This window comes from Coenobita brevimanus, chromosome 93 (genome assembly GCF_032717465.1).
Source record: "Coenobita brevimanus isolate Jiangsu-jjx chromosome 93, ASM3271746v2, whole genome shotgun sequence".
In the NCBI taxonomy this organism is placed as follows: Eukaryota; Metazoa; Arthropoda; class Malacostraca; order Decapoda; family Coenobitidae; genus Coenobita; species Coenobita brevimanus.
Window position 1 is genome coordinate 54,568,272 of NC_137046.1, and position 25,013 is coordinate 54,593,284.

Consider the following 25,013-nt stretch of genomic DNA (forward strand, 5'->3'; position numbering starts at 1 on the left):
AAGAAGTGGAAAGCAGAGTGACACAGGGAAGGAAAGTAGCTGGTGCAATGAAGGCCTTGATAAACAGAGGTTTGAGTGTTGCAGCTGCACGAGGCTTACATGAAAGGAGTGTTAGTGCCAGCTTTAACATATGGATGTGAGACTATGGTGTGGCATGAAAATGAAAAGTCAAGAGAGATGGGGCTGAGGAATGTATGTGGAGTGCAGAGTGGAAAGGATACGAAATAATGTGATTCGTGAACGATGTGGAGTGAGGAAGTCTGTGGACACCAGAATCGAAGAGCTTGTACTGAGATGGTATGGTCATGTGGAGAGAATGGATAACAATAGAATGGTGAAAAAGGTGTATCTGGGGGAATTTGAAGAGGGGAGGAGGCGAGGCAGGCCAAGGAGAAGGTGGAGGGATATGGTGGATGAGTGTGTGAGGAAGAGAGGTTTGGAAGTTGGTGAGGCTAGGGGACTGACGAGATCGAGCTGGCTACATGAATATTGTGAGAAGCGCATGATCAAGGATTTGGCACTCCTTTTTAACGTTACAGCGTCCGGATTGACTCTACCGAGTATGTTTATGTGAAGCTACAGAATGTGGTGAAAGTTTTTTGCATATCAGATAGAACCAGGATTCTGGGGGCTTGAATGGTGAGTGAATGGAAGCTTGGCTCATTGGATTTGGCAGATTTAGGCTGTCTAGACGTTGCTACTCCTCACCCTGCCCTAGGGTGAGAAAGGAGGTCTGGATGATGATGATGATATATGGGCAATAAAGGGACAGTCATAGTTATTCATCTATATATGATTTTTTTTTTTTTTTTTTTTTTTTTTACGAGTGGTTTTTGGTCTTACCAGATCTAATAAGTTTACCCAGGCATATATTTGTGACAGTTACGCAACTGTTTCGGGAGGACAGAGTTAGACTCCCCAGGTAGGTAGCAGACGACATTTAGGCCCCTTTCACACGGCGTGAATGAGAAAACTGTCACCGCGACAGCTATCGCCGCACGCTTAACAAGCAAACCCGCCTGTCGACAGGGGTGCTTATTGGCAACATGGGGCTATGGGTCCGTTCACTCGAATGTTTTTTGTCGCCCGACAGTTTTGTTTCAGCTCTCAGACGGGCAGTAACTACAGCAAATGTCTAGTTGATATGGACTGCATTCGTGGCTGCATGCATTAATTTTACAGGGAAAAATGCAGTAGCATTAGGTGGTAACTTGCCATCACCCGTTCTTTTGCAATATTAATTTCTAGCCGTCAGTGTCGTGTCCATTTTATATATATATATATATATATATATATATATATGGACACGACGCTTATGACTGAAATATAATAACATTGCAGCAGAACGGGTGATGGCAATCCACCATGATCTAGAGGTATAATCTGTCTATGTACAGTATTAGTCTTTCTGTCTATAGTCAGATGCCTCAGTCCCGTAAAGGATGGCCACATATCAATTGCCTCCATGTCGCCTTGTCCCCTGCCATTTCACTGGCCGCCTCCAACTTACACCCCCTCTCTCCCGTATACCTCTCTGTTCCATCTCATCTTCGTTCCCCCCTTCCCTCTGTTCCACTCCACCTCACTCACATATACTGCTTGCTGTCTATCACTCTCCATCCTCTCCACATGGCGAAACCACCTCTGTGTATTAATTTTCTCCTAACGCATACTATCACACCAGAGGTGCTGATGTCAGAAATTGAAAGAGGCCTTCATTATGGGATTCTTCCACAGAGAACCGCAAAAATAAGGTAAAGGGATAGATCCACCATATACGATTTTTTTTTTTTTTTTTTTTTTTTTTTTTTTTAATGTCCTCAGTCACTAGATAAACCATCACAGCTTCGTCATGAAGAGACGCTGACACACTGCCCGAGCACAGTATTCCCACGCGACAAAAAATACTCGTGTGAAAGGGGGAAAAACACACGGGTGACAAATACCACGCGACAAAAACGCTCGCGTGGAAGGACCCTTCTCCCATTATGCGCCCACCACAGTGGAATGTAGTTGCCAGATCGAAGTAACGGCTAAGCTGTTGACTTCTTCATTTCTTTTACTCTCCCCCGACTTGAGCAGTGTGTATGTGTTTAACCTATTTGTGCCTGGGGCTCCTGTTTGAGGGATTGTGCGGGAAAGGTACCAAGCGTACCACCCTCCGCTTATTGACTCTTAGTCGCGAAGCTCATAGGTTCCTACCCTGGGGTTCCCCTCTTTATTAATCATTGAAAATGCCAATTTCTGTCCAATATTTAGGATGCTGGGCACAAATGGGTTAATGATCTAAATGCGGGTATAAGAAGAAAAATCGATTTTTTTTTTTTTTTTTTTTTTTTTTTTTTTGTACAAAATGGTGCAAAGAAGAAATATGGCAATTACTCATCCCATTTAGATAGATTATAATAACAAAACACCGTATAGCGTATGTGAATGTTTTTATATTCAGTATGGACAAATTTAACCCTTTGGCCGCGTTAGGCGACTGTGGTCTCCCTAATAATTAATCTTCATGATGCGTCATGCGACTGCAGTCCACAGTCGAAGAAAACACATTTCCGTCCACACATCTCTTATTTTTGTACAAATACGGTAAGTTTTCATTTCTTCTGTATGACAACAAACAGTATATATGTGTCTAGTATTTATATGTACCGTAAGTTAAAAACCTTGCTTGAAGTAAATAATCTCATCATTGCAGAAATAGAGAATAGCAAAAATTAATTATTTTGCATTTTTTCTCAAAATGACAATATTCTCGTACAGATACGTTAGGTTTTGATATCTTTTATGTGAGAACAAACAATGTACATGTGTCTAATGTATACAGTACATACAAATGAAAAACCTTGAAGTAAATAAGCACGTCATCACAGCAAAATTAGACAACAGGAAGAATTATTTTCGCTTTTTTTTTCTCTCTCAAAATCACAATTTTCTCTTGGAAAGGTACATTTCTGGCCATTATCACAGTACAAAATGGAAACTTCACGGGCATTTCCTATTAGAAAAGTAGCAACAAGGTTATAGTTAGCACTTATTTTTTTCTTTTTTTAGGGACTTAGACTGCGTCCAGGAGAATGACCGAGAAATGATAGGTCGCGGCCAAAGGGTTAAGAGAGCAAGAATGCCCGTGAAATGTAAAAATTAAGATAAATGACCACTTGTTATCCTAGCGACTTTAGGCACATGTGGAAGTAGTGTCGTACCCCCAGGGAACTCGAAATGTCGTGTGAAGGTTCTCTAGAGCAAACCGCTGAAAGAGCTCATTTTGACAAGCTTAGCATATTACTTGTTACTCTTGCAATACTCGTTAAAGTTGCTTTTGCTGTATTCACTGGAAGTTACTCTTGCTGTATCACTGGAAGTTACTCTTGCTGTATCACTTGAGTTACTCATGATGACGGTAGGTTTTCAATGAAAATGGGCAAAATAGGGTGTTAGCTCCTAAAACAAGTGACAGTAAATCCCAAGATCAAGAAAAAGCGTTGTTACTTGACACTGATAAATAACTAACTCATACAAGGCTGGGGAAAATATATATATATATATATATATATATATATATATATATATATATATATATATATATATATTCCATGTGAATCAGAAGCACTGTTGACAAGATTTTGGGAAGGCTGAAAGCTGGTGAAAAAAATACAAGGATGAAGTCACTAAGGTGGTCTAAATACACTACATTTATAACCCATCACAGTCGTCAGACACACACCTGTATTTTCTAGAATTAGGGGATAAGTTATAGGTTGCTTGTGTAGTAGAGCTGGGTTGATGATTACAGGCAAAAATCATTGTCATTTTTTTCAAATGGAGAGAGCTTACTTCATGCGCATTACAGTATGTCTCGTCAGTGTCGTGTTAACTATTAAAGCTAACCACACACGCAGGCGATTGGCGTGATGATTATCGTTTGTGGACTAGGATCAGTTCTTAGCGTCATAGTCAAATCCTCACACGCGCTGATGATTGTCGTTAATGCTTGGAGTGAGGACAGGCATCAAGGCGCCAGTCGTCTGTGTGTGTGTGTGTGTGTGTGTGTGTGTGAGAGCAAAGGAGAGTTCTCAGTTCCCCTATAGCAGAAGTGGCGATGGATAGTTCCTACACGCAGACGACTGGCGCCAATGATGCCAATCCTTCTTCTGACCTCACGTGGAAACATAACCAGACATAATTCCATGAAATGGAATCATTCCGCAAGACGACGGGACTCGAGGGCCCCACACACGGTTAGGATTGGCCTGCTGACGCCAGTCGTCATAAGATCGTATCTTAGTCACGCTAGTCGCCTGCGTGTGTGGCTAGCTAAGTCATAGCTTCATTCTTGGCGTCTCCAATAAACTCAGGTCAGATGCTCAGTGTTCCCAATATTGCCATTTTATACCCACTGGTTGCCATTTCCCTTATTATTAGTTTTGTCATCTGATTTTAATTTCCTGTTCTTGTTTGTTTGTTTCATTTTATTTTCTCCTGCCGTTCTTTCACATCTTTTTTTTTATAATTTCTTTCCAGTTGTTCTTTCCTTCTTACACAGCTTTTTCCGCCTCTCTTCCCTGCAGATTTTTTTTTCTCATCCCACCTGTGCCTCTGCCACATATTTTAACTGAAGGTACTATGCCTCTTTCTCTCCTTCTTTACTACCATTTACACGTACTCCTGTCACTTCTCACTTGTTTTGGGTTTACGGGTACCAGTTATGTAACACTTGCTCTCTCTCATCCAGACTCTGCTTGGTCACATCAGTACCTGATTATCTCTTCATACACCTACCGGTGCGGTTGCTTGGTAATCTCATTCCTCAGTGTAGCTACTCGTACTCATGACATGCCTTCTAAATCTGTGTCTTTGTTACCATTTAATTAATTTGATCTCTTTCAGGTTCAACCAACTCCTCGCCACTCCCAGCCACCTCCTCCACCAACTCCTCGTCATCATCCTCGTCCTCGTCCTCGGTTGCAGCGGCTCCCCATCCTCTCTTGGGTCTGGGTACCCTCCCTCCTTCCCTCTTCCACCCCCACCATGTCCACAACAACAATAATAATAATAATAACAGTAATAACAACAACAACAACAACTTGGGGAATGACAAGCCAAAATTGCCTCTGCCCCTCTCTTCCCCTGTTACAGGTAAGTTCTAGATATACGAGTAGGCTATCCTTGTTGTCCCCCTTTGCCCCATAATGGGTGCTGGAGAAGGATGCCATGCAGGATGACACTGACATAACCGGGTAGCTGTGCTACCCAGTTATGTAAATGTTCCTCATCTCCCTCCCTATCCCATGAAAAGAGGACAGTGGACAGCAGGAGAAGGGAAACTTCAGCCTGCAGTCTACCGGGTTCATATCTGGATGAGCCTGGGGCCACGATAAGAACAATAAGTCCCGTACATTTAAATAAATTAATACATATTCCACCATATGAACTGCAGTAAGTCACATCCATATCTCCCCATAAAGGACACAGTAATGAAGATAATGGAGAGAGTTCTGGAAGGTATGATTTGAGAAATAGTGAAAATTGCCAATAATGAAGGTAATGGAGAGAGTTCTAGAGGGTATGATTAGAGAGATAGTGAATATTGATGAGATGCAGTTAGGGTTTATGCAAGGCAAAGAGTCCACTGAAGCCATATTCATTGTTCGACATCTTCAGGAAATAAATACAGGAAAGAAAAGGGATTTGTACTTTGTTTTTATTGATTTGGAGGAGGCCTTTGACAGAGTCCCTAGGAAGGTAGTAGTGAGCAGTGAGAAAGCTTTGGATTGAGGAGTGGCAGGTTAGAGCAGTTATGGCTATGTATGTGAGTGCTCCCACCGAGGTGAGAATGAATGGAGATTTGATTGATGAGTTGGGACAGTCTTGAGTACCTTACTACCCGTCCGCGCCCCGGAGGGGCTCGGAGACGGGTATTGTTTTCAATCAGTTTGTCTGTTTATTTGTTTGCCTGTCTCTCTGTGTTAACAATTTTACCCGAAAACTACTGGTGCGTTTTTGCCTAAAATTACAGGAATGATAGGCTATGACCTTCTGATCACCTAATTAAAATTTGGGCCTAATTGGGCCCAGGCCCAGGCTGTAGGCCCCCCAAAATGATAAAAAACGGGTATGCGAAAATTCGTTTTTCATTCAAAATCGTCACATCGACATGAAACCAAAACCTAAAGGTGCATCTTTCAAATCTGGATCATACAACATGACTCATTACATCAGGGGGATCACCCCCTAGTTAGCGATAGGGGGGTCAGTGTCAGGTGGGTCGGGCCTAATATTTCAAATGGACATAAAATTTTAAATTTTCACCGGATTTACTCCAAATTTGATATGTGACATCTTTGACTAGATGTCCTGTTGTGTTTTTATACGTCAGCACTAAAATGACTGCCGGGGACGGGTTTGCTGTGCCTTGGCACCGCTCTTTGTTGTTTATTATGGTGCCTGAAGACCTCTCACATAACTTCAGAAATGGATATCCGTGGGAGTTGTTGTATGTCGCTTTGGTGTTAATTGCAGTGAATGAATGAGAGGCGGAGGAAAGGTTTAGGAAGTTGAGAGATGGTATGGATCACAAGGGCATGAGAGTAAATGCAGATAAAACAAAGGTGATGGTATGTAAGGTTGGTGGCAGTACTGTCAGAGAAGAGGGGGACTGGCTGTGTGCAGTTTGCCACAAGGGCGTGGGTAGTAATTCCATCTTGTGCAATGTTTGTGGTAAGTGGATGCATAAGAGATGTAGTGGTAAGGTATTAGAGGTAGACCGCAGGATAATGCTGATTTCATGTGTGTGCTGTGTCAGGGAGAGCACTTTGAGATTGTCAGGTGTGATATGATTGATCTTGCTGATAAGTCTCTCGAGTGTGTAGAAGAGTTTTTTTTACCTGGGAGACATGCGCTGGTTGGGGCTAGCTCTGTGGCCAGAGTGAAAAGTGGTTGGAAGAAGTTCAGGGAGCAGTTGCCTTTCCTGACACTGAGAGGGCTCTTCCTCCGTGCGAAGGGATCTTTTTATGTGGCATGTGTTACGAGTGTAATTCTGTATGGTAGTGAGACCTGGACAGTAAAGGATGATGATTCGTCGGCTCAAGCATACAGAAACGACATTGATTAGGTGGATGCGCAGTGTGTCCTTGAATGCGAAACCTGGGGGAGGGGGGGGGGATAGGTTTATGAAGGAAGAGTTAAGCGGAAGGAAGGGACTGGAGTGTATTGGTGTTGTGATGAGAGGTAGATTGAGATGGTTTGGGCATGTGGAGAGGATGGAGGATGACAGTTGGGTACAGAAAGTGAGAGGTGTGAACGTTGGGGGTAGGGTTGCGAGAAGCAGACCGGAAAAGACCTGGGACGAGGTCATAGAGTGTGACCGCAGGGATAAGGAACTGAATAAGGAGGCTGCCAAAGATCGAGCAGCATGGAGTGACCAAGGCCGACACATGCAAGCATGTTTGAGCCATTATAAACGAAACAAAACGAACGAAAGGTTTCCCTTTACAGATGAACAGATTTCTTCCTTGTCACAAGTTGGATATATTCCTTCTTTAAATGGTGTTAAGAGTTAAGAAGCAGTCCCATATTGCCCCTTTCAGGACGAGCCATGCGAAGTTGCGTAGCACATACCTTGTCACTACTCACTTCATTCCCATCTCTACTACAGATGGTAGACGGAAATAATCTTCACCTGTTTATTTTTGGCTTGTTAGTCCTTTTGTTTACAGAAAACTAGTGCAAGGATCATAATGAGAATTTGTTGGAATGAAGGTGTTGATTAAAAAATTAGAAATATCTTTGAGTTCATATTTACTGACAGCAGTTTAATGATATGGGTATTAAGTCTGGCTTTGGAAAGTCTCTAGCAGACACGAAACACATTGTTTCTAATGGTGTTTTGCGTACATAGAATTATCTTCTCCCATTGAAGTATCACTATATTCATGTTTTCTCTGTGGTAGATCCCGTAGGACTTGGCAACAGGCTGGGAGCGCACTACCCCGCTCCTCCTCCACCTCCTTCGGCACGCTACTCCCCAGACTTCCTTGACAACCACAGTGAGTTGAACAAGCCTCTTGAGTCATACTCACTTTCGAAGATTAACCAATGATATTTTGGAGGTTTATAATTGCATAAATGTTATAAGGGATACTAAGATGTGGATAGGGACATCTTCATTTGGTGGCACCAACTTTCGTAAACTCACCCACTGTTAGGAGCTGGATAGTGGACTGCTGGAAAGGAGAATTTTCGCCTGCATTCCACTGGATTCACTTTCAGATGAGGCTGAGGTCGCAAAACAGTAACAATAACAAGAGATATGAAATTATTGTACATATGTACTGTACAGTACAGATGTACCGATATTTATCCACTAACTATATAAAACTATTCAACAAATTGTTCTTACCGTCTCTCAAATTTTACACTGCACTTTAACATACTGTATTATCAACCGAGTTTTCTTATTCCTCTTCATAATTTTATCCATTTAGTGCCATGCCACCTTCCTCTACAGACCAACCCACCATCAGTCAGTCAACAGGAAACCTAGTCGATGGTGTTAACTTGGATGAGATCAAAGAGTTTGCCAAAGCCTTCAAGATCCGTAGACTGTCTATGGGCCTTACCCAAACACAAGTGGGCCAAGCTCTCAGTATCACCGAGGGTCCTGCATATTCTCAGTCAGCCATCTGCAGGTACGTACTTTCTCTCCTCCCCAACCTGCCCAACCTTAACCTTAACCACCATCACCCAGTCTTTCACACCATTATTATCCTTTAAATCTATTCTAACTTTCTCCACCAAGTCCTTCACTACTACTTTACCAAGTTCATCACTGTTACCAAGCCCTTCAGCACTCCTCTTACCCTTCTCTCCCACCTTAACATTTTTTGTATTCCTGCCATATCCTCCCTACACATCTGACAAGCTGTCTACTCTGCCTGGTGTTTCCCATTTTCCAAATGCACCTAACCTCCCACATTTACCCACACATCTCACACAAGCCCTACACCCACCTCAATATCCCACTCCCCAACCTGTGAGCCCCTAAGTAGACAAGATGGAGGCCCTTACAGTGTTTATCACAATACCTATTGACATGTTGCATGATGTGTTGTAGTTCTAAAGTTTGTCTGACGATCTCTTTTCCCCTGTATGGATTTTTTCTTACATCTTCCGTCTGTATTTTTTCCAATTTTATAAATTTGTTTGTGCTATAATCTGCATTAATTATTTTTTTTTTTTATTACCAGTATATGTGTTTTATGTGGTAAAATTTCATTATAAATATCTTGATTGTAGAAATACAGCAATTGCTTATTTGTATGTATTCCTTATCCTTAATACTTACTGTACAGTAGTTTCTTTCTTGTAGCAAGTGAGGCTTATTTCCACCACCTTGTGATTGATTTAATCTATATATTATGAATATCAATATCATGCATGCATTATATCTCTTAGGATTCTTTCTTGGGCTCATAATTAAGTGTACAACCGAAACACACAAGAAAAATTATAAAAACTGAGTTGATTTGATGGACTCTATGGATGTGTCATGACCCAGTAAGTTGAACCATAAGACAGTAAACTTTGCCTTGAATATAATATTGAGTCAGAACCTCTTTTAGTAGATTTAAAATATTAGGTGACCAGTAGTTCATGAAGACCATATAAAACCAAACCTGTCACTAAGGTGGACTCATATGGTCCCATATCAGCTTGAAACCTCTTGCCAGGTGTTTTTGCATACCAGCTTGTTTGTTGTTGTTGTTGACTGTTTGCAAGTAGCTGATGATCAAATCATTGTGTGTTTTGGTGCGGAGGGTGCAGCTCTTGCTACCCTAGTCACTGGGACTCCACTAAATTAAAGTTGCTTCTGGTTTGGATTTGAATTTTATATGTTGTTCATGTGTCTCCAGTACTAATATGCTAAAGCTCATATTACTAACATACTCTCTCTGATGTTCTGTCTTTAGTTCCTCAACCAAACCGACAGTCGCATGTTCCTCTTCGGTGTTTATGTGCAAGGCCATAATATGTCCTGTGACTGAAGATCTAAACCAAAAAATTCAGAGAAAAAAAAAATCCGAAGATTTTCACGCTGAGGGAGCTTTGACTAGGGTGGCGAGCTGGGAAGCCTTATACGTCCTCACGTCAACATGACAAAACCTTACATAAGACAGACTTGGGCTACTAATGGGTGGTGGTCTTATTACGCTGCCGTGTGCAAGACCCTTTCACCTGACAGTAATGCTTCACCCTCCGTTGCTGATAGCCCACATGCATAACTGCAACTAACCAAAAATTCTTGTAGACAGTGGCCAGTAGAGTAAGTGATGCTGTATCACAAAACTCTTTCTAATTTAGATTAGCTGAGAAAATCGAAGCTATTCCAAGAAATTGACGAGCTCTGTTTTCTCGTTTTAGGTTTGAAAAACTAGACATCACGCCAAAAAGTGCTCAAAAGATCAAGCCTGTTCTAGAGCGATGGATGCAGGAAGCGGAGGACAGGTAAACCACTCGCCACTCTGGTTATGCTATACAGTCCTCAGGGAAGCTTACACTACCTGGCCGCAGCCACCACTGCAGCATGACAGGCTGTACTGGAAGGGACAGATAGTGGCCACTAGTTGAGGGGATGCCAGGCCACCTAATCAGTTCGATTATTGATATGATAATACAGTATATGAATGAAGCTGAAATGAAGAAAAATTTACTGACCACAGGTTGGATGATGGAAATCCAGTGGATGAATTAATTGCAAACAATCATTCTCTATATACATTATATATAAGGTATCACGCCTGACTTAAGAACAGCTGCTACTTGCAGTTCAGTTAATTATTCTGATGCATCAAAATCGAAAACAAAATTTAGGCACCCATAATCAGGTACTTGCTGACATCCAGTATACTGTGCATGCAGTAGGCATGCTCTCCTGTTCAGCTTGCAATTTATTGTTAATTGTCATTTTCATGTACAGTGTAGTACTGTATAGTATTCATTTGAGTAGCCTATTTTTCATTTTCACCATTATTTAATTGGCTTCCATTACTAGTCATATAACTTTGTCAAAAGCAAGTTTGAAAAGTGCATATCATCCTGCAGTAAGTGTATTCATCATTCTTAATAGCACTGCCATCACAGGGCAGAAAATGAATGGCACTGATAATACAGAGTATACTGTACAGTTTTTCTTTGTTTTTCCGAAATTTAATCATTGACAACTAGTTTCGAATAACCTAAAGCCTATACTTCATATTCTTCTTATTTAAGTGCATTAAATGACGTTTATAAGAAAATATTGATATAAAGCAACTTTGCTTTATGCTGGAAGACCCATCACACACCCTTCTCCGGATAAGTGTCATTAGGGGTTATTGGTGGATCATTTAACAGTAAGGAGGCCAGATAAACAAAGAGGATAAGCAGATTCAAGAGTATTAAACACAGAGGGTTTGAAGATTCTTCAGACTACTGTGTCAACATTACATTATGGCACATCCTGCCAGTAAACTCATGTGAGAATAGCAGTGATGTGGCTGGGTGGGAAAAGCATCTCTTACATACCAGATGGTTTCCACTTTGAATTTGGTCATATCCCAGATATTGCATGGGTACATGACTCAGATTTTATTAACTTTTAAATAAATAGAAATGTTGTTGATATTGTTTGTCCCCTGTGTGTCATTGTTGACAGTGTCAGTGTGTGTTCTATCCGAATCCTAGGACCTTCCCATAGAGTGGGAAGGACTAAAACATGTAAAAAGAAGAAAAAGTTTTTATATGTTTTGGGAAGACCTCAGATTACAGGAATGCCACTTAAATTTCATAATAATTGTACCTTTTTAAAGTTAGCTCAGCATTTTTTAATATGTGTCATTGAATAAGGAAGCATTGTTTATTTACTTCTTAAATATTTTATTCAATGGTGTGATATACTCCTAGTTAGCAAAAATCAGTGTACTATGCTCATCTGAGATATTTCCAGGATATATTTATAGCCAAAGTTCATTATCTCATTATATCTTTGTTTTATTGTAATTTGTTACCCAGTGGTTAAGCTAGTAAAATGGAGGGTTTAATACCTATGTAACAGTACTCCCCCTATAAAGTCTGGTAATTCAGAACTTGGATATTCACACTAAAGGAGATAGATAAGTACTCAGTCATTTCATCTTCCGCCAGATACAAGAATGGGCAGCACACCCTAACTGAATTCATGGGAACTGAACCCACCAAGAAGAGGAAGAGGCGCACCAGCTTCACCCCACAAGCCCTGGAGGTGCTCAATTCACACTTTGAGAGAAACACCCATCCCTCTGGTAGGTTCCACTATGCACCATCCTGTCCTTCTCATCTCTCCATTCCCTTCTTAAATTGTGCACTTTTTCCCCCACATGTCCTCAGCTTCATCCTTCCTTCCTCACTGTTACCTACCCATTCGCCCTGTTTATTGCCCTGGCATTCTCATCCTCCATCCCTTACCCTTATTCCGATTGACCATTTCTTTACCTCTTCAGATTAACTTACAGTATTAGCATGAGCTCCGTTCCAAAGTCTGTCTTTTCTTTCCTCCCGTTTCACATAAGTTTTACAGAGTTTTGCCCTTGTCTCCTTGCGTGATCTCCCTTTCTTTCCCTCTTATCTGCCTTTCCTTATTGTAGGTACCTGTCATTGGTACCTTATGCATATCCCTGCCACCTTTCCTTGAGTCATTTCCAGCTTGTTTTCTTCCTGACTTCATCTGTATTCCAGCTTCTTTGAATCTTATCTAATCATTGCCAGCTCCATCTGACTCTCCATACATATCTCACATGTACCTTAGTTTTTCTTTAGTGTTTTTATGCCATGGCCACCCTTCTGTGGCTACTTATCCTCCTATCTTTCACTCCCACTAGTCATGACTTCATCACTCATATCATTGCATTTTTGCCTCCCTGTACAACATATTACTGTTTCACTTTGTTAGCAAACTCCAGTAGACTAGTTTTGAAAAGTGTTCCCCAGAACATGTTCCTGTTCTAAATAGATTATTCAGACTATGCATATGTACTTTTTCATACCCTAATTCTTGGAAAGAAGCCAACATACACTCAGTACCAAAGAAAGGAAGTACCTCAGATTCCTCTGATCACAGAACCATGGTAAACACATCATCAATTGGTAAAGTATTTGAGAGTGTCATTAATATGCATATTGTTAAACATCTTGAATCAAACAACTTAATTACTGAGACAGTGGTTTTTGCCGTGACAGATCCACTGTTGATATATTCAGTCTTATTATTCATACAGTCTGTCAGTCAGTTGACCAACATAGAGAAACTCATGCTGAAATCCTTTATATTTTGACAGAAAGTGGCACCGTTCCCCTTTATCCAAACTCCCTTGCTATGACCTATCATCTTTTGTCTCACTGACCCCTTATATCTCAGCAACATGAAGATAAGAGTAAAAGTAAATTATGTATATTCCAGTTTCCACTCGATTATTGCCAGTGTACCACAAGGATCAGTCCTGGCTCCAGCTGTGTTCCTCATTCATATTCATGGTCTCTTGTCTGACATCAGCAATCCTATTCATTCATATAGTGATGACTCGGTGCTTCACAGTTCCTTAATCGCCCATTCTGTTTGATATCTCTAACTCCCAACTTAGGACAGCAATCTCTGTAAATCAAGACTTCTCTAATATCACTGATTGGGGACAAAATAACACTGTCTCATTTAGTGCTAGGATAACCACATACTGTATAATCAGTTTCGTAATAAACAGATATTGCCTGTTGCCTTTATCATCTTCATCTTATCATTTATAAAGCTCCAGCATGCTTGCATGCATTGGCCATGGTCGCCTAATGGAAGCCGTTCATGCTGCATGATCCCTGAGGTTACATTCTACGACCTCGTCCCAGGTCTTTTTTGGTCTGTCCCTCGCAACTGTATCCCCGACATTCACACTTCACACTTTCCACACCCAATTGTCATCCTTCATCCTCTCAACATGCTGAAACTATCTCAAGCTACCCCTCAACACCAATGCATTCCAGTCCCACTTTTCCTCTCAACTCTTTAGTCACGATCCTAGCACCCCATGGCCTCGAATTCAAGGGTGCACCATATATTCATCTAACTATTGTCATTTCCCTTTGCAGTATGTTTGAGCCTACAAATATCCTCTTCCTCTGTTGCTCAGGTCATACTGTCATGCGGCAGCATTACATTCCTAACATATGATGCACACAAAGATCCCTTAGCACGGAAGGAGAGTCCTGTCGATGACAGGAGAGGCAACAGCTCCCTGAACTTCCTTCACTCACACCTTACCCTAGCCTCAGGCCTATCTCCAGCTTATAACACGTCCCACAAATAACAAAACTAATCCACACACACAAGGGACTCCCATCCATCATCCTATCCTACATTGCCCCATGAGGAGCGTAGGAGCCCGGGGCTAGGCAGTTGGTCCTGACGTTTAAGATGAGAGTGACCAGCCTCACTCATCCTTGAGTGGTATTAAATGAGCAATAAACCCCACCCACTCCTTGGATAGATACCTTCACTGGCTCAGTCCGATTGGAGTGCAATAATTACCCATTAAACCACCAGGTGCCAAAATTTGGTTATATGGTTACCACCCAGCATAGTAAATGGTTTCCTGGTGTACAGGTAACCGTTTGGTTTGTCACTCAGTGTAGAGTCACCCACAGGCAGAAGGAAGAGGAGAGAATGAGGAAAGAAAGACAGAAGAGGGAGTGTAAAGTCACACGTAGGCAGAAGGACGAGGAAAGACTGAAGGAAAGAAAGACAGAAGAGGATGAAAGGAAAGAAGGTTGGAGGAGAGGAAAGGGCAGACACCCGAGAGCAGCACTACTTCAAGTGAGTGGATGGTGACCGCCCCCATCTACCACAAACAAGGGACTCCCAGCACAGTTAATCCTTTCATGCCTGCCAATCTCTGCATGCTCTTTCTCACACACCACACACATGAAATCAGTTATTATTTTGCAGTCTACCTCAAATACCACTACAGATACAACTCTAATGCACCCAGTTATCACGGACACTGCACAAGATTGAGTTATTTCCCATACCCTTTTGGGAAGCTGCACATGGCCACACTCCCTGTGTTGATTGTACCACCAGCCCCAGATATTACTTTTGTTTTATCTGCATTTACTCTCAAACCCATGCTCCCCATTCATCTCTTTATTTCCTTAATCATTCCTCTGCCTCCCTTTCATTCTCAGCCTTCATCACTTAGTCATCATCATACAACATCTCCCATGGGAGTCCACTTTTGAATACACACTAGAGAGCTTTTAGCATGGTGACAAACAAGAGGTAGATGGGGGCGCTCACCATCTACTCCCTCAGTGTAGTGCTGCTTTGGGTATCTGCACTTTCCTCTCTTCCATCCTTCCTCTTCTGCCTTTTTTTCCTTCTTTCTTTCCTCTCTTCTGCCTACGGGTGACTTTACACTCCCTCTTCTGTCTTCCTTTCCTTCATTCTTTCCTCTTTCTTCTGGTTATGGGTGACTTTACACTGAGTGACAAGCCAAATGGTTTCCTGTACACCAGGAAACCATTTACTACGCTGGGTGGTAACCATATAACCAAATTATGGCACCCGGTGGTTTAGTGGGTAATCAAGGTGGTCGAATCAGATCGAGCCTGTGTAGGCTTATATCTAAGGCGTGGTTGGGGGTTTATTGCTCACATAATGCCACTCAGGGATGAGTGAGGCTGGTCACCCTCATCTTAAATGTCAGGACCAACTTCCCTAGCCCTGGGTTCCTACACTCCTTATGGGGTGACATAGGATTGGATGATTGATGGATGGATGGACAAACAAACAAGAGTCACAAGACTGGAGCACCCACATGCTTAGCCATAACCATGCTCACCAGCCACTCCTCAATCCCAGGCTCTATCATTGCCCACATCACCACCTCCTTAGGGACTTTATCAAAGGCCATCCAAATCAATAAAAACAATGTACATCTTCCATTTCTTTCCTATATATTTTTCTTGAAGCAATCTGACTGTGAATATGGCATCAGTGGTCCCTTTGCCTGGCATAAACCCAAACTGTGTCTCATCAATATTTACCCCTTCCTTTATCTTACCATCTAGGACTCTCCATTACCATCATTATCTGGTCCAAAACTTTTTTGCTTCAATAACTTCCTCTTTCCAGGGTATCAGCATTCCCCTTCTTATACACATTTACAGTCTCACTCTATAGCCAGTCACCTGGGACAACACACTCAAGTATAATCGAATTTATGAAATCGGTACCTAAATTCACTCCAGCATCTCCTAAGGCCTTCGGCATATCAACAGTCAACCCAGACACACCTCCTGCCTTCCCCAACTGCATCCTGCTTATTGCCTGCCCTGCTCACAGTAGCAACATCAATCAAAGATCAAGGGCCAAACACTGGATCCGCTGACTCCAAACCCTCCCTGTTCCTCTCAGACTCATTCAACAACAGTAGCAGCAGCAATCAAAGGTCAAGGGCCAAACACTGGATCCGCTGACTGCAAACCCTCCCTGTTCCTCTCTGACTTATTCAACAACAGGTTATAATGCTTTCTCCAGGCATCCTTAATATCCCCACTGTCCAAAGTTATTTTTCTTTCATCATTCTTCACATACTGCTCACCTTTAATATCCATGTTTCCGTCTTCATCTGATTTGCCACCTTAAATACTATGGTCATTCTTTCTGTGCCATTTAGGCTATCCAGTAAAAGTCTTTAATGAGTAAGATTTTGCCGTGTATACTTCCTTTCTAGCCCTACGCTTGGCATTTCTCTCTCCTCCTACTCCTTTTCCATTCCAGGAAAGGGTTTTTTTTTCTTTAATTGCAACTTTTACACCCTCATCCCTCTCGACTGTTCATAACACTTCTTTCATCTGTTCCCGGTTCAGCCATCACTCTACTCATCTCACTGTAGAAGACATGTCCCCAAATAACAAAACTCCTCCACCCACTCAAGAGACTCTCCAGCAAGATCAGTCCTTTTATGCCTGACAGTCTCTACATGCTCTTCCTGACACACTCTACTCACCTTGCTGTAGAATGTCCCCAAATAACAAAAATCCTCCACCCACTCAAGAGACTCTCCAGCAAGATCAATCCTTTTATGCCTGACCAATCTCTACATGCTCTTCCTGACACAGCCACGTACAAAATCAGCATTATTTCGCAGCCTACATCTAATACCACAACATCTCTTATGTACCCACATGCCACAAATACTTCACAAGATGGAGTTACCTCCCACACCGTTGTGACAAACTTCACATGACGATATTCTCTCTGCTTTGACTACCGTCACCAGCCCTAAATATCATCACTTTTGTTTTATCCACATTTACTCTCAAACCTGTGTGCACCATTGCATCTCTTCATTTCATAAATCTTTCCTCCGCCTCCTTTTTATTCTCTGTAGTGAACACAAAGTCATCAGCATACACCAGTATTCCTATCCATCTCTCCATCCATCATCCAATCCTACGTTGCCCCAGGAGGAGCGTAGGAGCCCGGGGCTAGGCAAGTTGGTCGTGACATTTAAAATGAGAGTGACTCTAATAGTAATTAAATTCTTGATGATTCAGTTAACAGTACCCTCAGTTGGACTCTCACGTTAGATCACTCGCTAAAACCGCCTCAGAAAACTTGATTTATTGTACACAATCCATGACCTCTTCACTTACGAGCAGTTAGCTATTATTACGAGTGAACAGGTGAAGCAAATGAGTGATGTTTACTCTCAGTAAAGTTTGGAAATGAGTGGCCCTGCCTGAACCGACCGTCACTTTAGAGGAGTAGACTGTAGCACCAGTCGAGCAGGGCAGTACTCCCAAGGTGGATGGAAAGCTGATGACAGGGAGAGCTAGAGCTTCCGTTTCATCAGCCCTCAGGACTAGTTCCTGACCATCCCCCTTTGCTGAACTTTTTCAGTGTTTCAGTAACACAGAGAGTAGGCCAGCATGCTTTCTAATACATGTTTCTCTAACTGTCAACGCACATGCACAGTACACACTACACTTCCTTTTCAGAATTAAAAAAAAAAATGGCTGCAACAAATCAGGCCTCGGAGTCCCCAAGGGGGGGGGGGACCATAAATACCCCCACCATCCGCCCTTCTCCTGATGACGACTCTTTGATCTGTCTGGATCCACTGTCTGACTCCCTTTTTCTTCATTTCTGCAACATTCGCGGCCTTTCCTCCAACTTCCTGTCTGTCGAACACCACCTCTCCTTCTCTAATCCTTACCTTCTCTTCCTTACTGAGACTCAGCTGTCTGAGGCAACTGACAGCAAACCCTTTCCTGTATCCTCCTACTTTCTCTATACTCATTTCAAAGCCATAGGAGGATGTTGCGTAAATGTACGCAACGACCTATCTTGCTCTTGTGTTCCTGAACTTGATTCTTTTGAATTCTCTACACTCTGGCTTCGGCTCTCCTGTCATTCTCTGACTAAATATATCTGTGCTGTTTACTTATCTCCTAATTCTACTGACTATCAAAAATTCTTCGACTATATTACTTCTACGATGGAACACATTCCATCCATTTCTCCTTTCTCTGAAATCTCCATTTTAGGAGATTTCAATGTTCACCACCACCTTTGGCTCTCCTCTCCTTTAACTGATCCACCTGGTGAACAAGCCTTCATCTTTTCTATCCTAAATAACCTACAGCATCTTGTACAGCACCCTACCCATATCCCTGACCGCCTTGGAGAGAGCTCCAACATTCTTGACCTCTTCCTTACAACTAATCCTTCTGCTTACACTGTTAATCTTTTCTCGCCATTGGGCTCCTCGGATCATAACCTTGTTACCTTAACCTGTGCTATCACTCCAGTATGGCCTGTGGACCCTCCAAAGAAACGTCGTCTGTCGCACTTTGGAGCTGCGGATTGGGAGGCCCTCAGGCTGTACTTCTTTAATTTTCCCTGGAATGATTATTGCTTTCATGGCTGGGAGCCATCTGAGTGTGCCTTGTGCATTACGGAGGTTGTTCTCTTGGGCATGGAAGCATTCATTCCTTTCTCATATCCTTTGACTAATGCAGGAAAGCCTTGGTTTAATCACGCTTGTTCTAATAACAAGGAGAGGGCCTGGTACCGGAGCCAACCACCCCTGAATCACATATTGTTTATGTGTCTGCCTGGAATCCTGCTAAGTCTCTTCTTCACTCTGCTAAAAATAATTTCATCCGTGCTAAATTCTCTACTCTCCAACTCGAATTCTTTCCGCTCCTTCTGGCACCTTGCCAAAAACCTTTCTAGCAACTTTACCTCATCATTCTTCCCTCCTCTTTTCTACTCTGATGGCTCTGTAGCTATTTCTTCTACTGATAAAGCAGATCTGTTTGCTCAGACTTTCTCCTCCAATTCCACCTTAGACGATTCAGGTGCTGTTCCTCCATCACTTCCCCCCTCTGACTTCCTCATGACTGACATTAAAATTTTGTCAGCTGATGTATTTTCTGCCATCACTGGCCTCAATGCTAAAGGCATATGGGCCTCATGGAGTCCCTCCTGTTGTCTTCAAGAACTGTGCTTCTGTGTTTACACCCTGCCTAGGTAAACTCTTTCACCTTTTTTCTTTCAACTTGTACCTTTCCTTCTTGCTGGAAGTTTGCTCTAATTCATCCAGTCCCAAAGAAGGGTGACCATTCCCAACCATCTAACTATCGTCCAATTGGTTTAACATCCTCTGTCTCAAAAGTTTTCAAGTCGATTCTTAACAGAAAAATTTAAAAGTATCTTTCCTATCACAACCTTCTCTCTGATCGTCAGTATGGGTTCCGTCAGGGACGCTCCACTGGCGATCTTCTCACCTACCTTTCAGACTCCTGGTCATTCTCCTTTCGGGACTTTGGCGAAAGCTTTGCCATTGCACTTGACATCTCAAAGGCTTTCGATCGAGTCTTGCATAAATCTTTAATTTCCAAACTGCCCTCTTACGGTTTCTATCCTTCTATCTGTGCCCTCATCTCTAACTTCCTTTCTGGTCGTTCTATAGCTGCTGTTGTAGATGGCCATCGTTCTTCTAGATCTGTCAACAGTGGTGTTCCTCAGGGCTGTGTCCTATCGCCAACTCTCTTCTTTTTATTCATCAGTGATCTTCTAAACTGTACACCTAATCCTATCCACTCGTTTGCTGATGATTCTACCCCTCACCTTTCCATTCGGTTGCTGCAACGTCCATCTCAGCAGTCACTTCAACAAACAAGGGATGAGGCTATGGCATACCTAATGTCTGACTTGGCTCATATCTCTGACTGTGGTAAAAATAATTTTGTTTTTAATGCGTCAAAGACTCATTTTTTTACACCTATCAACCCGTCAAAATCTTCCACAGGAGTACCCACTAATGTTTAATAATATCCAGCTCAATCCTGCATCATCCTTGAACATGCTTGGGGTTTCATTCACACGGGATTTATCTTGGAAAGATCATATTGCATCTCTTGTAAAATCTGCTTCCAAGAGATTGGGTGTGCTAAGCCAACTCAGTGCCTTCTTTACCCTTGCACAGTTGTTGAGTTTATACACAGGTTTTATTAGCCCCTGTTTAGAGTACAACTCTCATGTGTGGGGAGGCTCCCCACATACAGCTCTTCTCAATAGGGTGGAGCCAGAGGCTATTCGTCTCATCAACTCTCCTTTTCTTACAGGCTCCCTTCTACCTCTGTCTCTTCGCTGCACTGTTGCCTCTTCATCCCTTTTCTATCGCTACTTCAATGATCACTGCTCCTCTGAACTGTCTGCATGTATTCCTCCACCTCTACGATGGGTGCGTAGCACCTGTCTAGCAACAAACTCTCATCCCTTTTCTGTCCATCTCTCTAATGCAAGAGTTAACCGTTACTTCCAGTCTTTCCAGGTCAACTCTGGAAATGTCTCCCTCTGTCTGTATTTCCTACTTCCTATGATCTCCAATCTTTCAAACGCAGTGTGTCCAGGCATCTCGAAATGAATGGATCTTGATTTTGTCTCTCTCTCCCTCTTTTTTTTTTTTTTTTATTAAGGAACGTTCATGCAGGCTCAGCCTTTGGTTCCTTCTTCCTTGCATGTAAAAACAGTAGGTAATAATATTACTCATCTGTAAGTTGAGTTCAAATTCTTTCAGCATCTGATACATTCACTCAATAAATTTTGTTTTCAGATAAGAAGTCACTCATAAAGTGTAGGATCCCCATGGAATCTCGAGTTTTGTAGGGGTGTGTTCGGCTCAGATTAGTGAACACCTCAATTACGAAATTATTTTTAAAAAGATCTGTCCTCATGACACAGTTCTTTGGCATCAACTCTGGCAATTAAATATTAGAGATTCCGCCTGTAATTTTATATCAGAGGGAAATTTTGATAGCATGGCGGGTGCTCGCTCATCACGCGCTCACAACCCGCACTTTACTGGTTTACAGGTCTTGTGCGCTCTCAGGTCGAGAATTGCTCACCCTAATGGAGTAGATGTGGAAAGGTTGCACTAAAGCAACTGGACAAACTTCGAAACAAAGCTATAAAAATAACTAACAGCCCTGCAGTCACAAATGAACTACTTCTCTTTCAAAGTCAGATGGGATGGTGCATTTCTTTCATTATTTTACAGATACTTTTATGGCCAATACTCAGACGAAGTTTTATCCATTGTGTAACCTCTCAACGCCTTCCCCTGTGCTACACATACATCTGGTGGCACTCATGATGATTGTCACACTATCATATTGCAGAACTTCTGCCTATCAGAATTCTTTTATTCCCTGAATTGCTACTCTTTGAAACTCCCCAAGATTAGTTTCCCCCACTCTTCAACATATAGCAGTTCCAGTGCAAATGTTACTGATTTCTTTTGATGAATGGAGGACACCTATAGTCCGGTATATGGAATTTTTAAAATTTAATTTGTTTCTCCTTTCCCTGCTCATATTCTTTAAAAAATATGTATGTCTTTTTCAATGCTTACCCATATCACCCTGGATCACCTTTTGTGAAGTTCCTTTTTCCCCAGTGATGTCAAACCAATGTCAATTTGTTCAGCGTAGCAATATTTTTGTCACAGTTTTCCCCTCCTATGAAAGTACAGAGATGACTGTACCATTGTCAGTTTAAACTGTATTATGTTATGGAAAAGTTAGTTTTGTTGCAGATAAAATTCGCTTACTGTATGGATATCTTCACCTCGTATTTTACTATGATGGCTGTAAACATTGTTTTCTCATATGTTATAGAAGCTTCCAGGCACCCTGTTTACCTTAGGCTAGTTCTGTTTCTGATTCAGTATTTTAATGTTTTCATGTAGCTAAGGCATTTTTGCAGTCAGTGTTAATATATGATAGATATAAATGTCACAGAAGAGAATCATGAGGCATATTTAAAGTCATTAAAGCTAAATAGGTAGAAAGTCAATTAAGCTGTCAAGAGCACAACCTGAAGTTTGTATTCACCAGTGTACTTTCCTGGGCTCATTGTCTTTGCATATACACTCGAGTCCTGCATATAGATCCCTTACAGTGTCCGGTCTCTCACAACCCATCACTGTAGCCTCGGATATCATGAGAAGAGGATCTGTTTGTTTCTGGGAACTGGAGACCTAATGAAAATTACAATCATCCATCCATCCATCATCCAAGCTTATGTTGCCCCAAGAGGAACATAGGAGCCCGGGGCTAGGCAGGTTGGTCCTGACATTTAAGATGAGACTCGAAAACAACCTCACAAGCCCATATTGCTTGTACTTCCAGATAGATTGTGTTAAGGCAACAACAGTGAAATATAAAGTGATGTATGTGATCTTTATGGGTTTATTAGATAGTGATGAGTATATGTCAAGACAAGTGAGGCTGGTGGTGGTGGTAATGAAGTCCAACCGTCACCATCCTCAGAATGCACGTTAAATCTCCTACCATTACTGTTCACTTTACATCTAATGGTGGTAGGTGGTGGCGACCATCAACCACTCAGTTGATGTATTGCTGCTTACTTCTTCCTTCACTTTTATGATTCATTTTCTGTGTCTGCCCTCTTCTCATCCTATTTCTTCCATCTTTCTTGTCACTTTATTACTTTTCTTTCCTTTTCAGGTTGCTTTACATTGAGTGACAAACTAGATGGTTTCCAGTAAGCCAGGAAACCATTTACTGTACAACACTGGGTGGTAACCATATATTCAGTCCATGCGTTTTCCCTACGTGTCAACAAATGGATTGGTGGAGGGTTAGTGCCCCTCCCCGTAAAACAGCTAACTCAAAAATAAACGGCCTCCCCTTACAGGATAATGGCGTCTGGCTCTACATAGATAGATAGATTGCTGAAATATTCTTGAGTAGTATAGTTTCATTTTTCCATTCCTGGGTTCTCCTTTTAACTGTCTTGAAAACTGTGTGTGGTAAAGGTGGGGGCATTCACCATCCACTCACTTGATGTGGTGCTGCTTTGGGTATCTGCCCTTTCCTCTCTCCCTTCCTTCCTCTTCTGTCTTTCCTTCATTCTTTCATCTTCCTTCTTCCTACAGATGTCTTTACACTCCCTTCTGTCATTCTTTCCTTCATTCTTTCCTCTTCCTTCTGCCAATGGGCAGCTCCACACGAGTGACAAGCCAAATGGTTTCCTGTACACCAGAAAACCATTTACTACGCAGGGTGTTAACCATATAACTAAATTATGGCACATTGCGGTTTAGTGGGTAAATAAGATGCTCCAATCGGATTGAGCCTGTGTAGGTTTATATCAAAGGGGTGTTTGGGGTTTTTCACTCATGTAATGCCACTCAAGGATGGTTGAGGTTGGTCACTCTCATCTTAAATGTAAGGACCAACTTGCCTAGTCCCGGGCTCCTATGCTTCTTATCGAGCAACATAGGACTGGATAATGGATGGATGGAAAACTTAGCCCTAAATGACATCCAGGAAATGACAAGGTGAAAAGAAAGAGTGCACACATGAAAAGTTAATTATATATATATATATATATATATATATATATATATATATATATATATATATATATATATATATATATATATATATATATATATATATATACAGTATACAAATGTGTCAGCTTGAGGTGTATGTATGTCAGGTTTTAGTTTTAGTAGGTGAAAGTGGGAGTGACTGTAGCATATGCACCATGTGATGACAGGAGTGAGAGAAAAAGAGAGACAGGTTTTGGGATGAGCTGGATGAAGCAGTGGGAGAAATGCCCAGAAGCTATAAAGTGATCGTAACAGGCGATATGAATGGAAGAGTAGGCATTGGTCCTGAGATCATATTGAGGTGTAATGAAGTACCAGGAGAAAATGTTAATGGGAAGCGACTGAAGGATATGTGTCGGGAAAGGAGGTTGTGCATTTGTAACTCATATTTCAAACACAAAGATGCACACAAATACCGCATACATGGTATAGAGGGAACGGGGATGGTGTTGAAAAGGCCAGTTACGTGCTCGTAGAGAGGTCGATGCTTGGAATGGTTGCTGATACGAGCGCCATGAGAGGGCGATGTGGCAGTCTGTCGTATTATATGATTGTGGTATGCAAGATCAAGCTGAGAGGAGTGAGGTGGACTAGGAGAGAGAGGAGCAGACAGGGAGAAAGACTGAAAGTCGAGAAGCTGAGGATCAAAAAAATGGCAGGTGAATACAGGGCCAAAGTAGGAGAGGAGTTAGAATCAGTTAATTGGAATGACATAGATCCGGACAGCCTGTGGAATGCATACAGGGACTGTTGAGTTAGGAATGCTAAAGTGGTGTGTGGTGTGGCAAGAGTAGCAACAACGAAGAAAGGTACGGCATGGTGGGATGAAGAGGTTTAGAGAGCAGAGTGGAGGAAAAGAAGTGGCTAGAGTGGTTATAGGACAGGGGTTCAATTGAAATAAGAACTAAATATATTGAGAGCAAGAAGCACGTAATGAGACTAGTGAAGAGGTAAAAGGAGGTAAATGATGATCTAGGAAGAAAATTGAATGCATTATTCTGGAAAGAGGTG

At 41.9% G+C, this 25,013-nt stretch overlaps 1 protein-coding gene across 1 annotated transcript in view; it reads left to right on the plus strand.

The window, feature by feature from the left end:
• The window catches only part of pdm3 (POU-domain protein pdm3), a 361,168-nt gene that overhangs the window by 332,785 nt on the left and 3,370 nt on the right, over window positions 1–25,013 (plus strand). Inside the window, exons 9-13 of the mRNA XM_080282319.1 lie at window positions 4,894–5,142; window positions 7,956–8,073; window positions 8,490–8,693; window positions 10,426–10,509; window positions 12,187–12,323. Coding sequence (XP_080138445.1) covers window positions 4,894–5,142; window positions 7,956–8,073; window positions 8,490–8,693; window positions 10,426–10,509; window positions 12,187–12,323 — 792 coding nt within the window. The remainder of the gene's footprint in view (window positions 1–4,893; window positions 5,143–7,955; window positions 8,074–8,489; window positions 8,694–10,425; window positions 10,510–12,186; window positions 12,324–25,013) is intronic.